General features: G+C 44.8%; 1 protein-coding gene across 1 annotated transcript; it reads right to left on the bottom strand.

The window, feature by feature from the left end:
- Positions 1-700: 700 nt before the first annotated feature.
- LOC311129416 (sodium- and chloride-dependent GABA transporter 2-like) lies at positions 701-26820 on the bottom strand. Its single transcript, XM_084161700.1, has 14 exons — positions 26688-26820; positions 24897-25031; positions 24494-24634; positions 24219-24306; positions 23753-23885; positions 21756-21890; positions 20269-20372; positions 20022-20146; positions 19797-19909; positions 19427-19564; positions 15600-15702; positions 14123-14223; positions 13747-13917; positions 701-1174 (listed from the first exon to the last, which is right to left on the bottom strand). The coding sequence occupies exons 1-14, from the start codon at positions 26803-26805 to the stop codon at positions 1007-1009; spliced, it is 1773 nt and encodes a 590-aa protein (XP_084017826.1). The 5' UTR covers positions 26806-26820; the 3' UTR covers positions 701-1006.
- Between the last annotated feature and the right edge of the window lie 719 nt (positions 26821-27539).

Consider the following 27539-nt stretch of genomic DNA (forward strand, 5'->3'; position numbering starts at 1 on the left):
ATAGAAGAGCGTCACTCACGCACGCAAAGACTGCCCTTTCTAGCCAATCATCAACCCGAACTGGAAATGTGCCTAGTAGCCAGCGGGAAAAGCGCGGCTTCTAGTGGTTCACAGCATGACCCTGAATATTGCTAGATCATTCTTGCTCTGATATATAAAAGATCTGACAATATACATAGAGCAGAACTTGATCCAAGGACTAGACAGGAAAATACTTGAATAGACTAGAACAATACTGTGAAGTGATTGTAAAGCCTTCCCTAGTGAAGAGTGATCTCATAAGGATCATAATAATAGCATACAATACACTGATATAATATATGCCACATTGTTTATTTCAAAACATACATTTATATTTATTTTGTACAGTCTTTTGTAGTCATGTTACACAAAAAATCAAATCATTAAAATATTGTACACATTTTCTATTAGTTCAACGGTTGTTAGCTCTTGTTAAATTAACAAAGGTGATACAATACATTCTCGTTTAACAATGATCCACATTCTAACAATGTCAACGGTTATTCATCTCATTTGTAATGTACAGCTTCTTTTTCTTTACCATCCCACTGGGCACAGATGTCAATTCAACGTCTTCCATGTTGTTTCCACGTAACTTCAATGAAATAACGTTGAACCAACATGGAAGACGTTGAATTGACATCTGTGCCCAGTGGGATGATTCCTTTAATACAATATGGAATACAATACAGTAGGCCTAACAACAATCTCCCATAGACAGACAATATTATACACGTGTAGATCAGTGTCCATTGAACAATGAGAAATAAGCTTTTGTAATTGAACACAGTCGTCTTGTTTTCTACCTGAAAGCCCATTGGTTCCGTAAAAGAGAGCTTATGGGATGCAAGAGTGCACGATTGTTCCTCTCTCTCATTGCTTATCTGGCTGCCTGATGCACTTTCTCTTTAATTGGAATTTCAGTTAATTTCCCAAAATGACTTAATTGACTGAAAGAGTCACTCCAACTGTCACTGGGGTCTTCTTAGCAGTTTGAGTCCTTCACCCCCACTGGGAGGTAGCCATCTTTGTTTGGTACCCCTACTGGCTCCATGCCTCCCTCGCCCTTGGGGGCGAAGGTGGCCAGCATCCTCTCCTGTTCTCTCTTGGTTTTGGGTAGGTCGTTAGAGGGCTGGAGGAGGATGTGAATGCGCTGCAGAGAAAATGAGAAAAATGAATAAAGCATTACGGACTGAGTAGATTGAGATAATGTTAGTAATGTTGTGTATCATAGTGGAATGAAACAATGGTCATAAAAACACTGGACTGAGAAACTTAAGGTTACTTGCTTAACCCCAGTTTTCTGATAATATGGGTGAGACATCTAACTACTCCAGAATAAGTTGTACACAGACAGGTAGCGTGGCGATTGAGTGAGCCCCTTCCCTCATAATAAAGAGTCACTCCGCTGCCCTCTGATCACTCTCGAACGTGACAAACTTCCTCACACGCTTGCGAGTAGGGGAATGTGGTGAGATGTCACACTCATAATATTAGAGAACTGGGGTTACACAAGTAACCTTAAGCTCTCTTTAAATTATTTGAGTCGACATCTCACTGTGGGATATGTCCAGCTTCTGTATCGCACATGCTCTCTGAAGCCAGGCAGTCTCAACATCAACCCTCAGAGGCCCCGACACCGTGGACAGTATGCGCTAATGAAGGCGCAGTGACGTCTAGTCGGTAGAACCTCAAAAGTATGAGGGGATGCCCAACAAGCCACATCGCAAATCTCCTGCAAGGAGATTCCCTTGAACAGTGCCCAAGAGGTGACCATACCTCTGGTGGTGTGAGCCATTAGGCCCTCCAGAGGCTGTAACCCCTTGCTATTATAGGCCAATATAATAGCACCCACAATCCAATGAGACAACCGTTGATGAGAGGGGCCTCACCATGCAGGGAGGCGCCCAAGACACAAAGAGTTGGTCGCTCTTGCGCTAAGCTCTCGTCCTATCCAAGTATATGCGCAACACGCATAATGGACAGAAACAGTGTAGCCGCTCCTCTTCCATAAAAAGGAGGGTGGAAAGGCACAAGCTCCAAGGCGAAACAATTGTAATTGTTGCCAACCTTGGGCATAAAAGCGGGTTTGGGCAACAAGGTGACCCTGGAAAAGCCCCGGGCAAACTGCAGGAACGAATTGTAAACTAACAGTTCATGTAGCTCACTCACTCGCTTTTGCGGACATAAGGGCAACCAGTAAAGCGGTCTTAAAGGCAAGATATTTAATCTCCACGCTTTCCAGCGGCTCAAAAGGCTGCTGTGAAACAGCCTCAAGCACAATAGACAAATTCCATGACGAGGCTTGGGAACAGGACGTAAGCAACAGGCTCCCTTCATGAAACAACATGACAGGGGATGTTTTCCTACCGTGTTTTTGTGGAAGCCTATATGACAGGCCGAGATAGTGTCTAGATAGACCTTAACAGTGGTGAAAGCCTTCCCTCTGTCCAAAAGGTCCTGCAAGAAGCATAAAACCTTGGATACAGAGCATTGGTAAGGAATTATCTGTTTTTGGTCACACCACTTCTCAAAAACCAACCACTTATTTCCATACAGTGGGCATGTAGAAGGGGCCCTAGCACTCTGGATCTTCTCAATGACGAGGCAAGACTGCCGCATCCAGATTTAACTTCTCATGGACCAGGCCCAGAGGGCCATGGCTTCTGAGTGAGGGTGAAAAATCTTCTGTTCGCTTGGGTCAGCAGGTCCCTGCGTAACAAGAGTTGACAAGGCTTGTTGTATAGCAGGAGAGTGATCTCTGCTATCCAGAGCTTGCCTTGCCATCGCGGGGCTACCAAGATGAGGGATAATCCTTCTTCCCTCACTCTGGCCAGAGTGGGGAGTATGAGGCTGAGGGGAGGAAAAGTGTAAAGCAACACCCACTGTGTCTCCTGCAGGGCGTGTGTTCTTGCAACACAAAGAGATCCATGGACGCTTGACCGTATCTTGCCCAGATCTGTCACCACTTGGGGAAAGAGTCTCCCTTAGATGGGGATTCCCTCTGGACAATAAGTCCGCTTCTACATTCAGTACGCCCGGGACATGAGTCGTGCGTAGGGACAGTAGGTGTGCTCTGCTCCACAGAATAATCCAGACAAATATTCTGTGTAAGCACATGGAGCGAGTGCCACCCTGGCGGTTGATATACGACAGTACAGTCATATTGTCTGTTCTGTGCAGGCAGGATTCTTACTGTATGTGAAAATAAGCATCCTGCAGGTCGACTGAGGTGAACCAGTCGCCTTGATGAGACAGCTCATGAAAAGAATGTATGCACTCACTAACTGTAAGTCGCTCTGGATAAGAGCGTCTGCTAAATGACTAAAATGTAAAATTTAACATAAGCATACGGAACATGAACTTCGTCAGATAGCTGTTGAGGACACTAAGTCTAAAATGTGGCAAACCCCTCCTTTTTCAGGAACCAGGAAGGACCCGGCGTAAAAACTGAGGTGGCTCTCTGCCGCTGGTATCGCCTTGACAGCCCATTTGCTTAATAGAGAGAAGACTTCCTGCTCTAGTATGCGTGCAAAGTCACCAGTCGCTACTGATTCCAAAATTCCATTGGAAATGGGTGGTCTCAGAGCAAACTGCAGTCTGTACCCCTTCGTCACTGTGGACCGGATCCAGGGCTGGACTGCTCATGGGCGCCAGTTCCCTGCTCTGCTGGCGAGTCCCCCACAGGTCAATAGACTCTCGCTCACCAGTGGTGCCAGTCCAGCATTCCCTCTGGTGGCGATGTAGAGTCATTTTCGTGTCCTTGGCATGATGCCTGGATACATCAGAAACTTTTTGAATTGAAAAGGCCAGTGTTGACACACTGGAACATGGGGACAGTGCTTGGTGGTTACTGACAATTAGTTTTCCTGTCCCGGCTGCTTGAACTAGAGCCAAGGGGAGAGCCGTGGCATGGAAGGCACTCTGGGGTAGAGTGGATTCCCTACGTCTTCCTTGAGAGAAAAAACATTCAACAGTTGCTGCACAAAGGGAAGGGTTTTAGGAGCACAGATGTGCCTCTCCCCCTCTGTGCTCTACCCAAGAAGAGGCAGGCCAGAACACAGAGTGAACTGTTTGTATTTGTATTTATTACGGATCCCCATTAGCTGGGGTCCGGCAAAATGAAGGCAGTTATACAGTGGGGAAAAAAAGTATTTAGTCAGCGACCAATTGTGCAAGTTCTCCCACTTAAAAAGATGAGAGAGGCCTGTAATTTTCATCATAGGTACACGTCAACTATGACAGAGAAATTGAGAAAATAAAATCCAGAAAATCACATTGTAGGATTTTTAATGAATTTATTTGCAAATTATGGTGGAAAATAAGTATTTGGTCACCAACAAACAAGCAAGATTTCTGGCTCTCAAAGACCTGTAACTTCTTCTTTAAGAGGCTCCTCTGTCCTCCACTCGTTCCCTGTATTAATGGCACCTGTTTGAACTTGTTATCAGTATAAAAGACACCTGTCCACAACCTCAAACAGTCACACTCCAAACTCCACTATGGCCAAGACCAAAGAGCTGTCAAAGGACACCAGAAACAAAATTGTAGACCTGCACCAGGCTGGGAAGACTGAATCTGCAATAGGTAAGCAGCTTGGTTTGAATAAATCAACTGTGGGAGCAATTATTAGGAAATGGAAGACATACAAGACCACTGATAATCTCCCTCGATCTGGGGCTCCACGCAAGATCTCACCCCGTGGGGTCAAAATGATCACAAGAACAGTGAGCAAATATCCCAGAACCACACGGGGGGACTTAGTGAATGACCTGCAGAGAGCTGGTACCAAAGTAATAAAGCCTACCATCAGTAACACACTACGCCGCCAGGGACTCAAATCCTGCAGTGAAGACGTGTCCCCCTGCTTAAGCCAGTACATGTCCAGGCCCGTCTGAAGTTTGCTAGAGTGCATTTGGATGATCCAGAAGAGGATTGGGAGAATGTCATATGGTCAGATGAAACCAAAATATAACTTTTTGATAAAAACTCAACTCGTCGTGTTTGGAGGACAAAGAATGCTGAGTTGCATCCAAATAACACCATACCTACTGTGAAGCATGGGGGTGGAAACATCATGCTTTGGGGCTGTTTTTCTGCAAAGGGACCAGGACGACTGATCCGTGTAAAGGAAAGAATGAATGGGGCCATGTATCGTGAGATTTTGAGTGAAAACCTCCTTCCATCAGCAAGGGCATTGAAGATGAAACGTGGCTGGGTCTTTCAGCATGACAATGATCCCAAACACACCGCCCGGGCAACGAAGGAGTGGCTTCGTAAGAAGCATTTCAAGGTCCTGGAGTGGCCTAGCCAGTCTCCAGATCTCAACCCCATAGAAAATCTTTGGAGGGAGTTGAAAGTCCGTGTTGCCCAGCGACAGCCCCAAAACATCACTGCTCTAGAGGAGATCTGCATGGAGGAATGGGCCAAAATACCATTAACAGTGTGTGAAAACCTTGTGAAGACTTACAGAAAACGTTTGACCTGTGTCATTGCCAACAAAGGGGATATAACAAAGTATTAAGAAACTTTTGTTATTGACCAAATACTTATTTTCCACCATAATTTGCAAATAAATTCATTAATAATCCTACAATGGGATTTTCTGGAATTTTTTTTCTCATTTTGTCTGTCATAGTTGACGTGTACCTATGATGAAAATTACAGGCTCTCTCATCTTTTTAAGTGGGAGAACTTGCACAATTGGTGTCTGACTAAATACTTTTTTTCCCCACTGTACATTACAAAATTCACAACATACTAAGTGTGTGTCCTCTACCACATATCTACAACACAAAATCCATGTTATCATGTGTGTATGCATGTATTCGTGCCTATGTTTGTGGTGCTTCACAGTCCCCCCTGTTCCATAAGTTGTATTTGTATCTGTTTTTAAAATCTGATTCTACTGCTTGCATCAGTTACCTGATGTGGAATAGAGTTCCATGTAGTCATGGCTCTATGTAGTACAGTGTGCCTCCCATAGTCTGTCTAGACTTGGGGACTGTGAAGAGACCTCTGGTGGCATGTCTTGTGGGGTATGCATGGGTGTCTGAGCTGTGTGATAGTAATTTAAACAGACAGCTCGGTGCTTTCAACATGTCAATACCTCTCACAAATACAAGTAGTGATGAAGTAAATCTCTCCTCTACTTTGAGCCAGGAGAGATTGACATGCATATTATTAATGTTTGCGCTCTGTGTACATCCAAGGGCCAGCCGTGCTGCCCTGTTCTGAGCCAACTGCAATTTTCCTAAGTCCCTCTTTGTGGCACCTGACCACACGACTGAACAGTACTCCAGGTGTGTCAAAACTAGAGCCTGTAGGACCTGCCTTGTTGATAGTGCTGTTAAGAAGGCAGAGCAGCGCTTTATTATGGACAGACTTCTCCCCATCTTAGCTACTGTTGTATCAATATGTTTTGACCATGACAGTTTACAATCCAAGGTTACTCCAAGCAGTTTAGTCACCTCAACTTGCTCAATTTCCACATTATTTATTACAAGATTTAGTTGAGGTTTAGGGTTTAGTGAATGATTTGTCCCAAATACAATGCTTTTGGTTTTTGAAATATTTAGAACTAATTTATTCACCCATTCTGAATCTAACTGCAGCTCTTTGTTAAGTGTTGCAGTCATTTCAGTTGCTGTAGTAGCTGACGTGTATAGTCGAGTCATCCACGTACATACACACAAGCATGTCGTTAGTAAAGATTGAAAAAATAAGGGGCCTAGACAGCTGCCCTGGGGAATTCCTGATTCTACCTGCATTATGTTGGAGAAGCTTCCATTAAAGAACACCCTCTGTGTTCTGTTAGACAGGTAACTCTTTATCCACAATATAGCAGGGGGTGTAAAGCCATAACACACGTTTTTTCCACTAGCATACTATGATTGATAAAGTCAAAAGCCGCACTGTTCTTGTTATCATCAATTTCTCTCAGCCAAACATCAGTCATTTGTATAAGTGCTGTGCTTGTTGAATGTCCTTCCCTGTAAGCGTGCTGAAAATCTGTTGTCAATTTGTTTACTGTAAATTAGCATTGTATCTGGTCAAACACAAATTTTCCCAAAACTTTACCACGGGTTGGTAACAGGCTGATTGGTCGGCTATTTGAGCCAGTAAAGGGGGCTTTACTAGTCTTAGGTAGCGGAATTACTTTTGCTTCCCTCCAGGCCAGAGGGCACACACTTTCTAGTAGGCTTAAATTGTAGATATGGCAAATAGGAGTGGCAAAATCGTCCGCTATTATCCTCAGTAGTTTTCCATCCAAGTTGTCAGACCCATGATCACATGATTTCTCAATTTGCAGTATGATTGCCAAATCGGTTGCGCAGCCAGACTTAATTGCCATTTCTTTTGCCTCATCCCTCTCAACGATACAATTTTGGCTGCCCCTCTCTGCCGCAGGGGGCGTACCCCTAGGTCGGGCACCCCTTCTTCCACACAGAAAGACCTCGCTGCAGCTGCAACAAAGGACTGTTTTCCCCACTGTTGGCCCGTTAGGGAATTCAAACTGTTGGGTCGATGCCCGCTGCATTGCTGGGGGCTTCCCGCGGAAAGCCCTGGTGCCAGAGAATTGCCCTTTCCCTGCAACGAAGCCTTGGCTTGTGTAGGGGTAGGCCGGTAGCCACGATTCCCGGGTCTACGGGCAGACAGAAGTTGAAGGCTTTGCCCTCCTTCTTTCGAAGTTCGCACTTCTGCCGCATGGAGGTCAGAGCCGGCCCAAACAGTTCCATCTGCTCAACATGAGCGTAAAGGAAATCTGCTTTCTCCCTGTCCAACAGGCTGGACAGGTTGAGCCACAAAGCTCTCTCCCTTACCACTGCAATGCTTATGGCACGGCTGCAGCCTTGAACGGCACCCCTGAAGGCTCGGAGGTTGAGATCTGTGACAACACAGATCTCATCCCAAAGGTCTGGGTTAGGCTTGCCAATCAATATGAGATTGTGCATCTCCAACATCAAATTGGCCTGGTAAGCCAGTAGTAGGAATGTAACATTCAACACCCATACAGAACATGTGGAAGACACATAGACCTTTTGCTAGATAGATGCGGAGAAGCGGTCTGTCTTACCAGGGAGAGAAGTGCCCGTCATTAACAAGGCACTGGGATGGAGGAGGTTGGCCAGTGATGGCTCGACCACCAGTCAAGGGCCAGCTCCACCATGTCCTCGACATTCATGTTGACAAAAAGTCAGCTTTGAACCTTGCCAGACAAAGGTTTATTCCAATTGCATTTGGCTTCCGCCACACAAACTGAGATAGCTGGGAGAAGTTGTTTGCCTGGGATGGTGCGAGAGGAGAGTTACCCCCCACGGGTTCGGCCAACTCAATACTGCCCGTTTGCAGACGTAAATGAATGAATATCATCCGCCATTGATGCCCTGCTAAGGGCGAAAGAGGGCCGAGCGGCTTGCTTCTCCTCATCCTCTTCCTCCTCAGCTGCCTGGAGGAGGTCGGTCATACCCTCGCAATCGTCGGGGAAGCCATCCATGACGTCGGCCCATGAGGGCTGGGTCTGCGAGGCAGTCTCCCCGCTCGAGTTAAGAGTGGGAGACGAACCACGTTGGGCTGCTTTGCGCATTCTCCGGCTGAGTGTGTTAACCGCATAACTCCACAATGGATGCTTGGCCGGGGGTTGTCGAACGCAGCTTCCGCGTGTTCGATACTGTGGGGATCTATTTTCTTACAACTAGATGTGATGCCTAGCTTAGAAAGAATACATTAATGATTAAACATAATAGGTTTGTGCTGTACTGATATAGATTGTTTAACATAACAAGCTGTGATTAATGTGAGGAACCGTTAGGGGGTAGGCTGAGATAGACTTGTGTCTCACACACAAACAATGCCTCTTTGTTAAACCGCTCAAGGACATGTGTACTGCAACAGAAACAACTAACACCTGGCAACAGTGAAGCGCCAAGGGGCTGGGACCAGCCTGAGCGCCAACGATAGGTTGGGTAAGTTTAAACCACACCCAGCCTCTATTCTGACAGGCCCAGCAGGGAGCGGGAACTATCTCTGTCAGAGTATTTAAATAAGAACTTATAACAATAGCTCAGTTCTCTGTCTGCCCTGCGTGGTGTTTCAGTGGGCCCGTATATACGAACATCATATTTACCATTCAAGTGTTTGCATTAATTAAAATACTAGTCTATTTTAGAAGACGTGTATTGACCTCTTTTTGTTCCTATACCAGATTTGAATTGATGCAATTTAACAATAGCCAGGCAGACGACACACAGGGAGTGTATGTCCTTGCCCGAAATGTACACCCTCCATAGGCACAGGTGTGCTGGTGCTGGGGCCTTGCTTGGTACCCCCTGGGGAGAACAAAGTAATATGTAACCAACGTTCGCCACTTGGGCTAGTAGCCTAGTTAGTTAGCATAGTGCTAGCCAGAGAAGCTGATCCTATAACAATGTGAACGCAGCTAGAATTCGCTACATGGGCTAGTTGCCTAGCTAGTTAGCACAAAGTTAGCCAAAGGAAGCTAGCACTGTGTGGTCTTGCGACGAACAAAAGCATGGCTCTCGACCAATAAGCAATCTAGTCAACGCCGGTGGAGGGTTGAATTAAACGACAGCGCGAACTAGAAATTCTACCCTTCGATGCAGAAAAGCTAGTCAGTAGTATAGCTAATCTGGAAACTAAGCTAGCTAAGTCTCCACAGCTAGCCTTGTGACGCTAGCTACAACTGGAGACGAAGGAAGAAAATCAGTGAAGCAAATTCTTACCCGAAATTTGAAAATGTTCCTTTTGGTAGTCACCCAACACAAAAGACGAGAGCTGTTAATCCTGCGCTCTGCGATGTAACCTTCAGTGTTGCCAACTCCTCAGTATGGAAAGTAGCTATTGGCTGTCCTAAAAGTTGCTAGAAGTCACTAAATGACGTCATCACCTAATTTGCATAATTGGCCATGTGCATGTAATTGTGATGGACGCTGTAGGAGAGAGGAATAACGTTGTGGTAGAGACAAAAGGTGAGTAAAAAACACCCTACATTTATATCCCGCCCTGAATGTAAGCCAGGGCAGGAACAGACAGCGGCGGCTTCCCGCATGCGCAATTCATTTGCAGTCTGGACGCGGAGGGGTGAACATCTCCTGCTCTGACAGCAGCTGGGAGGGACTGCTGCGCGAGGACTGGGCCGCCTGTGAGTGCTTTGGGACGGGGGTGGGGCCCGGGTGGGGCCCACGGCAGCACCCGCTGCTCGTTGAGAAGAGTAAGAACGATATATGCTTTCACGTCAGTCTCCAAAAGTCATCAATAACACCATAAAAAGTCGCTAGATTTGTCACTAGTCGCTTTTTTGAAAATGTGTCGCTAGAGGGGTCTGAATACTCGCTAAATATAGCGACAAAGTCGCTAAGTTGGCAACACTGGTAACGTTAACAGCACAACTGTGATCAGTTAAACAGGAAAACAGATCAAGTCGGGCGAGTGGCTCTATAGTATGAGTGGAGGGACTCCCTAATTCGCCACTCGACCTGTCTGTCTTCGAGCTACTTAGGATATTCTGGTGAATCCCACAGTGAGATGTCGAAACGAATAATTGAAAGATAACTATTATTAATAATGTGTTTTATATTGGTGTCTAATTTACAAAAAGCAGAAATTACATTTACATTTTTACATTTTAGTCATTTAGCAGACGCTCTTATCCAGAGCGACTTACATATTTATTTATTTTTATACTGGCCCCCCGTGGGAAACGAACCCACAACCCTGGCGTTGCAAACGCCATGCTCTATCAACTGAGCTACATCCCTGCCGGCCATTCCCTCCCCTACCCTGGACGACGCTGGGCCAATTGTGCGCCGCCGAAATTATTCACATACAGTAACGCATCCAACCAAACATTCATAAAACCAATGATTTCAGATTCAGTTAACAGAAAAAATGGGCTTTTGGTCTACAATACTTCTCTAATGTTACTATATTCTGTCACACATCATTCATTTAAAAAAAAAATGTGTCATTTAGCAGACGCTCTTATCCAGAGTGCATACATTTTTGTTTTCATTCCCCTCCATTGCTCTCAAAACCTACACTAATATATACACACACACACACATACAGTGGGGAGAACAAGTATTTGATACACTGCCGATTTTGCAGGTTTTCCTACTTACAAAGCATGTAGAGGTCTGTAATTTTTATCATAGGTACACTTCAACTGTGAGAGACGGAATCTAAAACAAAAATCCAGAAAACCACATTGTATGATTTTTAAGTAATTAATTTGCATTTTATTGCATGACATAAGTATTTGATCACCTACCAACCAGTAAGAAAATTGTAGACCTGCACAAGGCTGGGATGGGCTACAGAACAATAGGCAAGCAGCTTGGTGAGAAGGCAACAACTGTTGGCGCAATTATTAGAAAATGGAAGAAGTTCAAGATGACGGTCAATCGCCCTCGGTCTGGGGCTCCATGCAAGATCTCACCTCGTGGGGCATCAATGATCATGAGGAAGGTGAGGGATCAGCACAGAACTACACGGCAGGACCTGGTCAATGACCTGAAGAGAGCTGGGACCACAGTCTCAAAGAAAACCATTAGTAACACACTACACCGTCATGGATTAAAATCCTGCAGCGCACGCAAGGTCCCCCTGCTCAAGCCAGCGCATGTCCAGGCCCGTCTGAAGTTTGCCAATGACCATCTGGATGATCCAGAGGAGGAATGGGAGAAGGTCATGTGGTCTGATGAGACAAAAATTGAGCTTTTTGGTCTAAACTCCACTCGCCGTGTTTGGAGGAAGAAGAAGGATGAGTACAACCCCAAGAACACCATCCCAACCGTGAAGCATGGAGGTGGAAACATCATTCTTTGGGGATGCATTTCTGCAAAGGGGACAGGACGACTGCACCGTATTGAGGGGAGGATGGATGGGGCCATGTATCGCGAGATCTTGGCCAACAACCTCCTTCCCTCAGTAAGAGCATTGAAGATGGGTCGTGGCTGGGTCTTCCAGCATGACAACGACCCCAAACACACAGCCAGGGCAACTAAGGAGTGGCTCCGTAAGAAGCATCTCAAGGTCCTGGAGTGGCCTAGCCAGTCTCCAGACCTGAACCCAATATAAAATCTTTGGAGGGAGCTGAAAGTCCGTATTGCCCAGCCACAGCCCCGAAACCTGAAGGATCTGGAGAAGGTCTGTATGGAGGAGTGGGCCAAAATCCCTGCTGCAGTGTGTGCAAACCTGGTCAAGACCTACAGGAAACGTATGATCTCTGTAATTGCAAACAAAGGTTTCTGTACCAAATATTAAGTTCTGCTTTTCTGATGTATCAAATACTTATGTCATGCAATAAAATGCTAATTAATTACTTTAAAATCATACAATGTGATTTTCTGGATTTTTGTTTTAGATTCCGTCTCTCACAGTTGAAGTGTACCTATGATAAAAATTACAGACCTCTACATGCTTTGTAAGTAGGAAAACCTGCAAAATCGGCAGTGTATCAAATACTTGTTCTCCCCACTGTACATACATACATACATACATACACACACACACACACAAAAGTATGTGGACACCACTTCAAATTATTGGATTCAGCTATTTCAGCCACACCCATGCAATCTCCATACACAAACATTGCCAGTAGAATGGCATTACTGAAGAGCTCCACGACTTTCAGCGTGGCACCAAGTCAGTTCGAGCTGCCCCGGTCAACTGTACGCGCTGGAGCAACAACGGCTCAGCCGCGAAGTGGTAGGCAACACAAGCTCACAGAACGGGACCGCCGAGTGCTGAAGCGTCTGTCCTCGGTTGCAACACTCACTACCGAGTTCCAAACTGCCTCTGGAAGCAACGTCAGCACAAGAACTGTTTGTTAGCAGCTTCATGAAATGGTTTCTATGGCAGAGCAGCCGCACACAAGCATTGGCTGGAGTGGTGTAAAGCTCACCGCCATTGGACTCTGGAGCAGTGGAAATGCGTTCTCTGGAGGGATGAATCATGCTTCATCATCTGGCAGTCCGACGGACGAATCTGGGTTTGGCGGATGCCAGGAGAACGCTACCTGCCCCAATGTATAGTGCCAACTGTAAAGTTTGGTGGAGGAGGAATAATGGTCTGGTGCTGTTTTTCATGGTTCGGGCTAGGCCCCTTATTTCCAGTGAAGGGAAATCTTCACACTACAGCATACATTCTGTGCTTCCAACTTTGTGGCAACAGTTTGGGGAAGGCCCTTTCCTGTTTCAGCAAGACAATCAATCAAATGTATTTATAAAGACCCACAAAGTGCTATACAGAAAGTGCTATACAATGCCCCCACGCACAAAACAAGGTCCATACAGAAATGGTTTGTCGAGATCTGTGTGGAAGAACTTGACTGGCCTGCACAGAGCCCTGACCTCAACCCCATCGAACACCTTTGGAATGAATTGGAACGCCAACTGGGAGCCAGGCCTAATTGCCCAATCTCACTAATGCTCTTGTGGCTGAATGGAAGCAAGTCCCCGCAGCAATGTTCCAACGTCTATTGGAAAGCCTTCCCAGAATAGTGGAGGCTGTTAAAGCAGCAAAGGGGGGACCAACTCCATATTAATGCCCATGATTCTGGAATGAGATGTTCGACGAGCAGGTGTCCACATACTTTTTTAATTTTATTTTTGTACCCCCCTTTTCTCCCCAATTTCGTGATATCCAATTGGTAGTTGTATCTAGAGGAAATGTTCAGTAAGCAAAGGAACCTAAATTCACCTCTCTGAGTGTTCCTTCTGTGGTGGCGAGTTTGTAGATAATCCAGAGAGGGATGCAGACCATGGAGGCAAGAGCCAGGAGCCAGCCTATCACATAGCCCCACCAGGGGTACACATACTCATTGTTGTACTTCAGAGGGGTGTACTTGATGAGGGAGAATGCAAAGGTGGCCTAGAGAAAACAAAAGTATTTGCAGTCAATTTAGCAGTGGGCCTTGACTGGGGCCGTCAATGTTTACAACTGTAACTGGAGTTTTTCCAGATCATGTGATCTGTCTAGGGCACAGATTTTTCCTGGTCAGGAAACAAATATTTTCCCTAACGAATTGCATTTTATACTGTATACGAGAGTTTAAATGGGTTTGTAGGTCACTCACAATGCATGTGGCTGGGGTGACATACAGCCAGCAGTATTTAATGTAAGGTCCTGGACGGTAGCCAATCATGTCTTCAATGTTATCATAGAAGCGGTCGACACCTGGAACAACATACAACAGAGAGACAGGCTAACCATGCTGGGTTTGGTCATAACAAGAGCTGTGGACATAAATGTCAACAATTGGGACTATGAAGCAGTCTCTGAACAGTACTATCAAAGGTCAGGAATATACAGCGCATTTGGAAAGTATTCAGACCCCTTGACTTTCACATTTTGTTACGTTACAGCCTTCTTCTAAAATGGATTACACTTTTTTTCTCTCTCTCTCATCAATCTACACACAATACCCTATAATGACAAAGCAAAAACAGGTTTGTCAAATGTTTTGTAAATTATAAAATAAAAAAACATAAATATCACATTTACATAAGTATTCAGGCCCTTTACTCAGTACTTTGTTGAAGCACCTTTGCCAGCTATTACAGCCTCTGGTCTTCTTGGGTATGATGCTACAAGCTTGGCATACCTGTATTTGGGGAGTTTCTCCCATTCTTCTCTGCAGATCCTCTCAAGCTCTGTCAGGTTGGATGGGGAGCGTCGCTGCACAGCTATTTTCAGGTCTCTCCAGTGATGTTAGATCGGATTCAAGTCCGGGCTCTGACTGGGCCACTCACAGACATTCAGAGACTTGTCCCGAAGCCACTCCTGCATTGTCTTGGCTGTGTGCTTAGGGTTGTTTTCCTGTTGGAAAGTGAACCTTCGCCCCAGTCTGAGGTCCTGAGCAGGTTTTCCTGGAGCAGGTTTTCATCAAGGATCTCTCTGTACTTTGCTCCGTTCATCTTTCCTTCGATCCTGACTGGTCTTCCAGTCCCTGCCGCTGAAAAACATCTCCACAGCATGATGCTGCCACCACCATGCTTCACCGTAGGGATGGTGCCAGTTTTCCTCCAGACGTGACGCTGCAGATATTTTTTGGTACCCTTCCCCAGATCTGTGCTCCGACACAATCCTGTCTCGGAGCTCTACGGACAATTCCTTCGACCTCATGGCTTGGTTTTTGTTCTTACATACACTGTCAACTGTGGGACTGTATATAGACAGGTGTGTGCCTTTCCAAATCATGCCCACTCAATTGAATTTACCACAGGTGGACTCCAATCAAGTTGCAGAAACATCTCAAGGATTATCAATGGAAACAGGATGCACCTGAGCTCAATTTCTAGTCTCATAGCAAAGGGTCTGAATACTTATGTAAATAAGGTATTTATTTATTTTATTTTTTATAAATTAACAAACATTTCAAAAAAACAGTTTTTGTGGAAAAGGTGAAGTGGTCTGAATACTTTCCGAATGCACTGTACTCTGGCATAAACTCCAGATTAAACCAATGACAGTTCTGTCTTTGGGGGATTGATATGGTGTAAAGATCTTTTGAAGGTTCCATCAGGTTATTATTTTATTGGATTCTAACTTACCATAGACCCATGCGATGGAGACCGTCTCAAAGATGGCCATGAAGAGAAGACACATGCCACTAGCAGCATAGTAGTCCATCAGCTGGAACACATACATCCCACCCTGAAGAGAGACAAGAAAACAACTCAAAAGCCTGCAGTGACAACCCACCTGGCATACATACAGTGGGGAGAACAAGTATTTGATACACTGCCGATTTCAGGTTTTCCTACTTACAAAGCATGTAGAGGTCTGTAATTTTTATCATAGGTACACTAACTGTGAGAGACGGAATCTAAAACTAAAATCCAGAAAATCACAATGTATGATTTTTAAGTAATTCATTTGCATTTTATTGCATGACATAAGTATTTGATCACCTACCAACCAGTAAGATTTCCGGCTCTCACAGACCTGTTAGTTTTTCTTTAAGAAGCCCTCCTGTTCTCCACTCATTACCTGTATTAACTGCACCTGTTTGAACTCGTTACATGTATAAAAGACACCTGTCCAAACATTCAATCAAACAGACTCCAACCTCTCCACAATGGCCAAGACCAGAGAGCTGTGTAAGGACATCAGGGATAAAATTGTAGACCTGCACAAGGCTGGGATGGGCTAAAGGACAATAGGCAAGCAGCTTGGTGAGAAGGCAACAACTGTTGGTGCAATTATTAGAAAATGGAAGAAGTTCAAGATGACGGTCAATCACCCTCGGTCTGGGGCTCCATGCAAGATCTCACCTCGTGGGGCATCAATGATCATGAGGAAGGTGAGGGATCAGCCCAGAACTACACAGCAGGACCTGGTCAATGACCTGAAGAGAGCTGGGACCACAGTCTCAAAGAAAACCATTAGTAACACACTACGCCGTCATGGATTAAAATCCTGCAGCGCACGCAAGGTCCCCCTGCTCAAGCCAGCGCATGTCCAGGCCCGTCTGAAGTTTGCCAATGACCATCTGGATGATCCAGAGGAGGAATGGGAGAAGGTCATGTGGTCTGATGAGACAAAAATAGAGCTTTTTGGTCTAAACTCCACTCGCCGTGTTTGGAGGAAGAAGAAGGATGAGTACAACCCCAAGAACACCATCCCAACCGTGAAGCATGGAGGTGGAAACATCATTCTTTGGGGATGCTTTTCTGCAAAGGGGACAGGACGACTGCACCGTATTGAGGGGAGGATGGATGGGGCCGTGTATCGCGAGATCTTGGCCAACAACCTCCTTCCCTCAGTAAGAGCATTGAAGATGGGTCGTGGCTGGGTCTTCCAGCATGACAACGACCCGAAACACACAGCCAGGGCAACTAAGGAGTGGCTCCGTAAGAAGCATCTCAAGGTCCTGGAGTGGCCTAGCCAGTCTCCAGACCTGAACCCAATAGAAAATCTTTGGAGGGAGCTGAAAGTCCGTATTGCCCAGCCACAGCCCCGAAACCTGAAGGATCTGGAGAAGGTCTGTATGGAGGAGTGGGCCAAAATCCCTGCTGCAGTGTGTGCAAACCTGGTCAAGACCTACAGGAAACGTATGATCTCTGTAATTGCAAACAAAGGTTTCTGTACCAAATACTTATATCATGCAATAAAATGCTAATTAATTACTTAAAAATCATAGAATGTGATTTTCTGGATTTTTACAGACCTCTACATGCTTTGTAAGTAGGAAAACCTGCAAAATCGGCAGTGTATCAAATACTTCTTCTCCCCACTGTACACTCTATATACAAAATTATTCGGCTATTTACAATTTACATTTTAGCAGATGCTCTTATCCAGAGCGACTTACAGTTAGTGAGTGCATACATTTTCATACTGGCCCCCTGTGGGAAACGAACCCACAACCCTGGCGTTACAAGCGCCATGCTCCATGCTCTACCAACTGAGATACAGGGGACTATTTCAGCCACACCCATTGCTGACAGGTGTATAAAATCAAGCACACGACCATGCAATCTCCATAGACAAACATTGGCAGTGGAATGGCCTTACTAAAGAGCTCAGTGACTTTCAACATGGCACAGTCATGAGATGCCACCTTTCCAACAAGTTAGTTCATCAAATTTCTGCCCTGCTAGAGATGCCCCGATCAACTGTAAGTGCTGTTATTGTGAAGTGGAAATGTCTAGGAGCAATAACGGCTCAGCTGCGAAGTGGTAGGCCACACAAGCTGACAGAACAGGACTGCCGAATGCTGAAGTGCGTAGCGCGTAAAAATCGTCTGTCCTCGGTTGCAACACTCACTACCGAATTCCAAACTGCCTCTGGAAACAATGTCAGCACAAGAACTGTTTGTCGGGAGCTTCATGAAATGGGTTTCCATGGCTGAACAGCCGCACACAAGCCTAAGTTCACCAAGCGCAATGCCAAGTGTCGGCTGGAGTGGTGTAAAGCTCGCCGCCATTGGACTCTGGAGCAGTGGAAACAAGTTCTCTGGAATGATGAATCACGCTTCACCATCTGGCAGTCCGACGGACGAATCTGGGTTTGGCCGATGCCAGGAGAACGCTACCTGCTCCCAATGCATAGTGTCAACTGTAAAGTTTGGTGGAGGAGGCATAATGGTCTGAGGCTGTTTTTCATGGTTCGAGTGAAGGGAAATCTTAACACTATAACATACAATGACATTCTAGACGATTCTGCCTTCCAACTTTGTGGCAACAGTTTGAGGAAGGCCCTTTCCTGTTTCAGCATGACAATGCCCCCTGTGCACAAAGTGAGGTCCATACAGAAATGGTTTGTTGAGATCGGTGTGGAAGAACTTGCCTGGCCTGCACAGAGCCCTGACCTCAACCCCATCAAACACCTTTGGGATGAATTGGAACGACGAAGGCAAACCAGGCCTAATCCCCCAACATCAGTGCCCGACCTCAGTAATGCTCTTGTGGCTGAATGGAAGCAAGTCCCCGCAGTAATGTTCCACCATCTAGTGGAAAGCCTACCCAGATGATTGGAGGCTGTTATAGCAGCAAAGGGGGGACCAACTCCATATTAATGCCCATGATTTTGGAATGAGATGTTCGACGAGAAGGTGTCCACATACTTTTCTGTTGTTTTATTTACCCCCTTTTTCTCCCCAATTTCGTGATATCCAATTGGTAGTTACGATCTTGTCTCAACGCTGCAACTCCCCAACGGGCTCGGGAGAGGCGAAGGTAGAGTCATGCGTCCTCCGAAACATGACCTGCCAAGCTGCGCTGATTCTTAACATCGGCTCGCTTAACCCGGAAGCCAGCCGCACCAATGTGTCGGATGAAACACCGCTCAACAGACGATCAAAGTCAGCTTGCAGGCGCCAGGCCCACCACACAGGAGTCATTAGAGTGCAATGAGCCAAGGAAATCCCCCCTGGCCAAACCCTCCCCTAACCAGGACAACGCTGGGTCAATTGTGCGCCGCCCTATGGGACATCCGGTCAAGGCCGGCTGTGACACAGCCTGGGATCGAACCCCCAGGCAGTAGTGACGCCTCAACACTGCGATGCAGTGCCTTAGACCGTTGCACCACTCGGGAGGCCCCTGGTGTCCACATACTTTTGGTCATGTAGTGTATAAATGAATGTGTTACGCTGTCCTGAACCACAGTAACAAGGTTGTTAGCCACTCTGAAGTGGTTTCTATCCACAAAATGAAAATGTCCTAGCTAATAAATCAAATCTAAATATAGATATTTTTTGTTTACTTTGAATGAGATCTCGACCAGCCACCTGGTAAGTTAGACTTTATGTCTGTCTGCATATTACAGCTAAAGAACACAATGAAATAGCCCTTGAGGGTTTATCCCCAACCCAGTCCCCAGGCAGGTTTGTCCCCCTAACTAACCCATGAGGGTTAATTCCAAATGTGATGCCTACCTCCATCAGCATGACCAGGCCCATGAGGAAGGAGATGAAGGCCACTAAAGCCAGAAAGAGCTCCCTGCGGTTCTTACGACGGAACACCTCGGGGTACATGTCCACCATGGCCGTTGTCAAGCTCTCTACACACACAAACTGGAGAGAAAGGGAGAGGTATTTTAACAAATCTCAGTTATAGGCATGTTTGGTAACATAAATAGTGAGCATCTTTGATATCATGTTAGGCTAGGAATGTTTGGTTACATAGTGATGCTCTCGGATCTCCTCTCAGTTCCCGTTGTACAGAAATGGTCCATTCTATCCTTAACCGGGTCCATTTGCTTGACAGTATGTTCATAAACATTGTAAATTACTTAAGAGGCCTTACTTGACTGTCCAACCCTAGCAGGATGATCATGATAAAGAAGAAGATGGCCCATAGTGAAGAAAACGGCATCATAGCCACAGCACGAGGGTACGCAATGAAGGCCAGACCAGGACCTAATGAAGAGAAAACAGGGAATCATATATAATAGCGAAATAAAAAGCGAAATAACATTATACTTGCATTTGAACAAATTATTGAAGTTAACACACACACACACACACTCACCAGACTCTGCTACCTCTGAGATGGGGACATCCTGTTCATAAGCCATGAAACCCAGGATGGAGAAAATGGCAAAGCCTGCCACAAAGCTTGTCCCACTGTTCAGGAAGCACAGGGCCAGGCAGTCTCTGCAATACAAGACACCAAAAATATGAAGATTTAAGGAGAGTTTAATTAACAGAAGCTTAATTAACAGTGTGTGTGAGTGATTGCATGTTTGGTAAGTGTGTTTAATGCATCTTTAGCGTACTTGTAGCAGTTGTTGTTGTACTTGTTGTAACTCCCCAATGCTATGAGGGAGCCTAGACAGATGGCATAGGAGAAGAAGATCTGGGTGCCTGCATCCATCCATACCTGTCATACAGAGAGAGGTGGGGGGTACACAAACAGAGGACAGTCAAGCAACTACTGTAGAAGAAAATGGACTAATAAATACAAAGGTGTGTCATCTAGGGATGCTATTGGATCATGCCTAAGCTCATGAATAAATACAAACCTCCTTTTAAAAAGTAATCGAGAGTCACCTGTTTTTGTTTTGGCAGGTTTCCTGACTGTGGGCCAACATTTATTTAAAAAAATGTTTACATCTGTCCCAAATGCTTGAAAACGTACAACACACGATGCACGTGGATAAATAAAACACACCTCTAGTCATGTGTGTTTTGAGAATGTGAGACTTAAAGAGCAGCCTCATGTGGAGTACCACATCACATGCTTGTTTTTCCTTTCTCTTCCTCTCTGTCCCTAATGAGTTCACCTAATCAGTGGACCAGTGACACTGCAGAGGTGAATTGTCAACCAGTCAGTTAAACGTCTTGTGGTCTAAACATTGATTAACGATCCCCACCTCTCAATCACCAACCAGACATTGAAGATCTGAGGTGAGATTGGGGGCAACAAAAGGCCCTGGGATGATGATGCAATCAAAATATCTGCCCCCCGCTAGGGTGTGGATGGGTGGGTTTCGAGAAAGGGCAGGCGAAAGCTGTGGTGTCAATGCCATCAATCCCACTGGTTCAAACCCCCCTGCAGACAAACACAATTGGTTTTGGTACTGAGTTTGCCAAACTCTAAATCTATGGCATCAGCCATGTTGCGGCCCACCAGTGAGTTCCAATTCCCAAATTTCCCAGCCCACCATGTGGAGAACAGCACTTTGATGCTGAACCTGAAAAGACCGGGCTTTGGTCCAGACCAGGCTAAGCCAGTTGAGGGCTGAGCCCTGAGACTCTGAGGGGGAGTCTAGCAGCCGGAGGGTCCTGGAGGTCAGTGTTTACCTTCACTGCAGTGTCCTGCCCCTCCGTGCAACCCCACCACTCACAGCCTGCTACAGACTTTTTCATGGAACACAGATGGACTGAGCAAAAAATAGCATTCCAGCTAGCAGGGAACCCTGGGATATCTACACCCACACCTGGAGGACCTTCACCTAAGGAACTTCAAATTCCCCAGTCTGGGAAGACTTTGGGTAATATTGAGATAACTATTACAGAGAATTTATTTGAAATCATGCCAGTCCCAAACATAATTATGTTCTGATAGTCACGTCACCGTAAAATGCTGAAAGTAGACTGTTTGTTTGCTATTCTGAGTATAAAATGTAATTTCAGCCAGGCATACCATTGCTTCCACAACAATAAGCTACCTGATGCGAGTGTGAGTGTGTGGTTCAGTCAACAGGGTTTCTATTATGTAACAGCATGGGCCAGGGGTTATTATTGTTGTTGTGGTACATACCTGAGGGTCTGCTAGTCTTGACAGGTCAGGGTATAGGTAGAACTTGATCCCTAGGTCCGCTCCAGGTAAAGTGACTCCTCGAATCAGCAGAACTATCAGCATCAGGTAGGGGAAGGTAGCTGTGAAGTACACCACCTATAGATTGGATGGAATCATATTGAAAAGTTCGGTGATCCAACAGATCAGGCTCATGTTCATTAAGGGAAAACACGTTTTATTTTATTCATTGGAAGAAATTAGTGTTTCTTATTGAACAAGTCCAGGTAGTCCCTCTTTGTTTCACCCTGCTTCTTCTGTGTAACTCTTTACACTCGTACCCGTATACAGGTTCAAAATAGAAGATTTGGACACTGATAAGCGCCTAAATTGGAACGCAGTGGCTGTACAGTAACATGCTATACATTACGTCAGAGCTCAAGGTCTCCGCTTTACAGCCCAGTATTGGTTTTGACTGAAAGCGGTTCAAAACCACGCGGGACAAGAAGTTGCCCCCATCCCTCCTACTAGTTGGGCAACTTTTGCAACTTTTTTGTTGTCTGAGTGAGAATTTTTTTTTTTGTTGTCTGAGGGAAATGCTGTAAATTAAGAGGACTCGACGTATTTCGAAAGATGAGACGTTAGAGATTAGAATAAATACCGCTTTGATGTCATACAAGCAAGCCAATCACCCATTAGTCCAAATGTGCACTTCACATTTCCATATCATAAAACCCATGTAATATACATTGTTAACGTTTATGATCACTATGCTTGATGTACAGTTACAAGACAATATGGCGTCTTACCATGGGTTGTTCTGAACAGAATGAGCTGGTTTGTCACATGGTGAAGAAATGTGAAGGGGAACACGCATTTGAATGCACTCGTCATTCTATTCTATGCACACGAAAATTACAATCTGCTTCTTCGAATTGCCTTGTAAGATGAACATGACCCTGATCTGTTACTTAGCTAGCCATGTTGGCAATAGACACTCTTTCAAATGACGCCCACCTGACCAGATTGCGATTTATAATGGACAATTTTTGGAATGCGTAAACAACAGTAATTGTGTAAAAGGCGGGGATGCAGGGCTGTGTTCATTTCACATTACATTTTAGTCATTGAGCAGACACTCTTATATAGAGCGACTTACAGTAGTGAGTGCAAACATTTTCATATTTGTTTGTACTGGTCCCCCGTGGGAATAGAACCCACAACCCTGGTGCCACAGGAGGCTGCTGAGGGGAGGACAGCTCATAATAAATGGCCAGAACGGAGCAAATGGAATGGCATTAAACACATGGAAACCATGTGTTTGATATCATTCCACTGATTCCACTCCAGCCATTACCACGAGCCCGTCCTCCCCAATTAAGGTGCCACCAACGTCAAGTGCCATGCTCTACCAACTGAGCCACACGAGAGTTCCAAAGAAAACTACAAGTCTGCTTGATCTAGTTCCTCAACGGCACAGCAAGGTGAGCTCAAAAAAGCACCTTATAGTAGAAAACTCTTCTTTGAGTCATAAAAGTGTATTGCAATTACATAGGAACTGTGCACACTTTGGAGAGTTGTGTGGCCACTTGGAGACACCAGTTAGACCTATCACTCAAAACCTTGTATTTTTTTTGTTGCACCTACCCCAAATCACCATGAATATTCTTATGTTACTGTATGTATCCAGAGTATTTTCATATTTCGTTATCAACAAATGTGGCGAAAAGTACAGTAAATGCACATAAAATCAACAGTGTAATGTTTGGATTCAGTCTCGTGTCAGATTAACTGTTTTGTTATCAACTTTAGTCTAATAATTTTCCCATAATCCCCAAACTGTTCCCTTTTGATTGCTACCATGGTTATGCATATACTTTTCATATTTCTTCAGTAAGAAACATTTCAATTTAGCCCTATCAATATAGGCCAATTCCCATGAGTGTAAGGGGTTAATGCCTAATGAACATGACCCTGGTGAAGCAAACGAAGACAGGAAGAATTGAAAGAAACAAGCCCACCTTCCCAGTGGATTTGACCCCTTTCCAGATGCAGAAGTAACACATGACCCAGGCGATGGCCAGACAGAGGGCCAGGTCCCAGTTCAGAGAGCCCATGTGGTCGATGCCGGACGACAGCCTCAAGGCTCTTCTCCTGAATAAACACATAACACAGGGGGTCAGAACGAAATCACAATGGACGAAGTGCAGTAACAATTCTAGTTTAGATATTCCGATTTTAAGGACCCTCAGCTACTCCAAATAAGGTTAAAATATCATAAAAGCTTTAAGACTTCAGGGTCCGGTTTCCCGGACACAGATTAAGCGTAGTCCTGGACAAAAATCTTATTTCAATGGAGATGTGTTGAATAACAAAGAGAGGTGCGTTTTATTTTTAAAAAATTATATAATTTTTTTTGGAGTAGATCAGCTTTAATATTGCAGATAGATTGTAACTTCCAACAATGTAATTGCTTTGAATACTTACTCCCAGAATTCAATGACGGGGGATGTGGAGTTTTCAGGCAGGGTGTAGTTGACAGAATAGTTCCTCCTCTGAAACTCCACGCAATTTTCTTAGATAAAAAAAAAGTACATTTTGCATCATTACCACCATAATCACCGACTAGTGTTAAAGCAGTAATATGGAGTGCCAACATACATTTTATTGGAATTCAAATCTTTTTTTATTTGTAATATCGCTCCATACAGCAAAGCCACTTTAAAACATAGTTAACCTTTCCATTATTATTGTTGTCTCACTTGTATTCCAGGTGTTGTTGCAGGAGGACCAAGGGAGTTCCCAGGAGAAGGAGAAAGACAGGTAGAAGATTCCCCACGCCAGGACCACGATGTAGTAGGAGTTCAGCAGAGCCACGATGATCTGGGTGCCATAGCCAAGACCTGGAGCAAGGACAGGGAGGAATGAATAGAAAGTAAATCAAAAGTCCCACTTTGTAGTAAGTGTCACTAAAACCAGGTAAAAACATGTTAGTAACTATGTAATTACAATATAAGTACATATTGTTTATTGCATAGTACATAGAATAGTGATACATGAAAAAGTGTAAAAAGCTCGGACGCAAACCCTTATTGTATGGCATAACTTTATTTACAGTATAATGCCTAAAAGGAAGATATACTCCCATAAGAAAGAGCAGGTTACCCTCAAACAGTGGACTGATCTTCCTCCAGCAGGTGATGCCTCCCTCGCTGGTGTACTGGCCCAGAGCAGTCTCCAGGAAGAACACAGGTATGCCACAGGTGAACAGGAAGATCAGGTAGGGGATGAGAAATGCACCTGGGGGACGGGAAATGGAGAGAGTCATACAAAGAATATACAATGAGTGTACAAAAAACATTAGGAACACCTGCTCTTTCCATGACAGACTGACCAGGTGAATCCAGGTAAAAGCTATGATCCCTTATTGATGTCACCTGTTAAATCCATTTCAAATCAGTGTAGATGAAAGGGAGGAGACAGGTTAAAGAAGGATTTTTAAGCCTCAAGACAATTGAGACATGGATTGTGTGTGTGCCATTCAGAGGGTGAATGAGCAAGACAAAAGATTCAAGTGCCTTTGAACGGGGTATGATAGTAGGTGCCAGGCACCCCGGTTTGAGTGTGTCAAGAACTGCAACGCTGCTGGGTTTCCTGTGTGTATCAAGAATGGTCCACCACCCAAAGGACATCCAGCCAATGGCAGGCCAGTGGTCGAAAACGGGACATTGATGAAAGAGAACAAAAGGAGGCTGACACGAATTGTGCAGAGTAACAGACGGGCTACAGTTAGTCAACTGACAGTCAAGTACAACAGTGGTGCCCAAAGACCCATAAAAGAATGCACAACTCATCGTACCTTGACACGAATGGGGTATGGCAGCTGACGACATTACAGAGTTCCACTTCTTTCAGCAAAAAAACAAGAAACTGTGGTTCCAGTGGGCTAAAGAACGAAAACACTGGATACTGGAGAATTGTAAAAGCATTGCCTGGTCTGATTAATCCCCGTTCCTGCCATTTCACACTGATGGGAGGACTAGAGTATGGAGAAAACCACGAGTACATGCATCCATCATGCCGCGTATCAACATTGATGGTGTGGGGTGTGTTTTCATGGCACACATTGGGTCCCTTGATAAAAGTGCCGCAACATTTAAATGCCACAGGATATCTGAACATCATTGCCATTTAGGTGCATCCCTTCATGGCAACAGTGTATCCATCTGCAAATTGATTTTTTCAGCAAGATAATGCCCCATGCCACAAGGCTAGGATTGTCAAGGAATGAATTACCTCTTGTAGACACTATAATAAGGTGTTTCATCCATAGGGTTTCAATGATTACAATTTCAGTCTGTGATTAATCTCAATCAATGTCAACATATTTTATTTTCAAGCTGAGTTAATGACGCAGTCTGTCGACTTTTGACGTCAGCCGATCTGAAGATGTTTAGAGTGCTTGGATGGATGGATTTCCGGAACATGGCAAACGCTGCAGGGGCAACTGCTTGACCACAGGCTATTTAGGACAGAGGGGAAACAACAGCTGTGACATTCTCTGACCCCTAACCTCTGATCCCATACACCCCACAGAGAGAAATGTCTGATGTAGCACCACCTACATAAGCATTTCCCTAAACCCATGGCCTGATCTAAATAGGCCGGAGTCCCAATTACACCCAACACTGTTTTTATAGCTAGGCCTCTGAAATTGAAACTGAAATTGAAATAGCCATTTGCAATCGGTCGGTGGAGATGCACAGTTGAGGCTCTTTGCTCCACTAGGAGCTAAAATGAATAAGTCAAGAAAATCATTTGCAAACTATTATTTTCAATTAAGAACAAATCCGTATTTAAAATATTGACCTGTCAAAACACATCAATACATGCTTGCCTTTGTGACTCAAAATTAAATGTCTGTGACCTCCTCTGGGCTCATCCTTTAGAACTCACCTCCTCCGTTCTTGTAACAGAGGTAAGGAAAGCGCCACATGTTCCCCAGGCCGATGATGGATCCCATCACAGACAGGATGAACTCCAGTTTGTTGCTCCATTGGCCCCTCTCCTGCATCTTCTCCTCTGACTGGGGCTGAGGGACAGGGACCAGGTCCTTCAGCCTGCTGCTGTTCTTGCCATTTGAGAGGCCTGCTTTAACTATTTCAAGCAATAAAAACAGAATGAGTTTGGCTGTTTTCAAGTCAAGTAGCTACATGTAGTGATGCATTACGTAATGCATATACACATGTATTTATTTTAAAAGTAAAGTAACATGTAAGCAGCCTGGGTACCCGTCTGTTCGCGTTATTATTCCACTCCATGTCATGTTTGCCGAGGAGTGGAAAGTTAGCAAAACAGGTTCTAGATTTCAGGGTAACATGTAAGTACATGTCAAGTACATTGATACCGCACATTGATACCGCGCAATATTATCTTTTGTCTAATGACTCCTCAAAAAAAGGTTGTGGCTCTCTTAAAATGCCATCTGAAGACCTTAATTAATGTACTCAAAAACAGGCAGAGATTTACACAATCAAGTTCAGGCCTACCTTAAATTGATTAACATGTTGCATCATGAATGGGTGGGAGTGGCAACAGCCCTCAGACAGCATGCATACAGAATTGATTAGTTCTTTACAAATATTTTACATTGAAATCTGGGGAAATAGCCCAGGATGATTCCACACTAAACCTTAGATCTCACATCATTAAAATATGCCCAGAGCTGAAGTCATCTTACAACTTATTTGAAACAAAATCAAAAAGCCTTAGAAAGACATGATGTACCATGTTCTACAACAATGTCTT

The sequence above is a fragment of the Coregonus lavaretus genome, assembly GCF_964263955.1.
Source record: "Coregonus lavaretus genome assembly, chromosome: 5".
Classification (NCBI taxonomy): Eukaryota; Metazoa; Chordata; class Actinopteri; order Salmoniformes; family Salmonidae; genus Coregonus; species Coregonus lavaretus.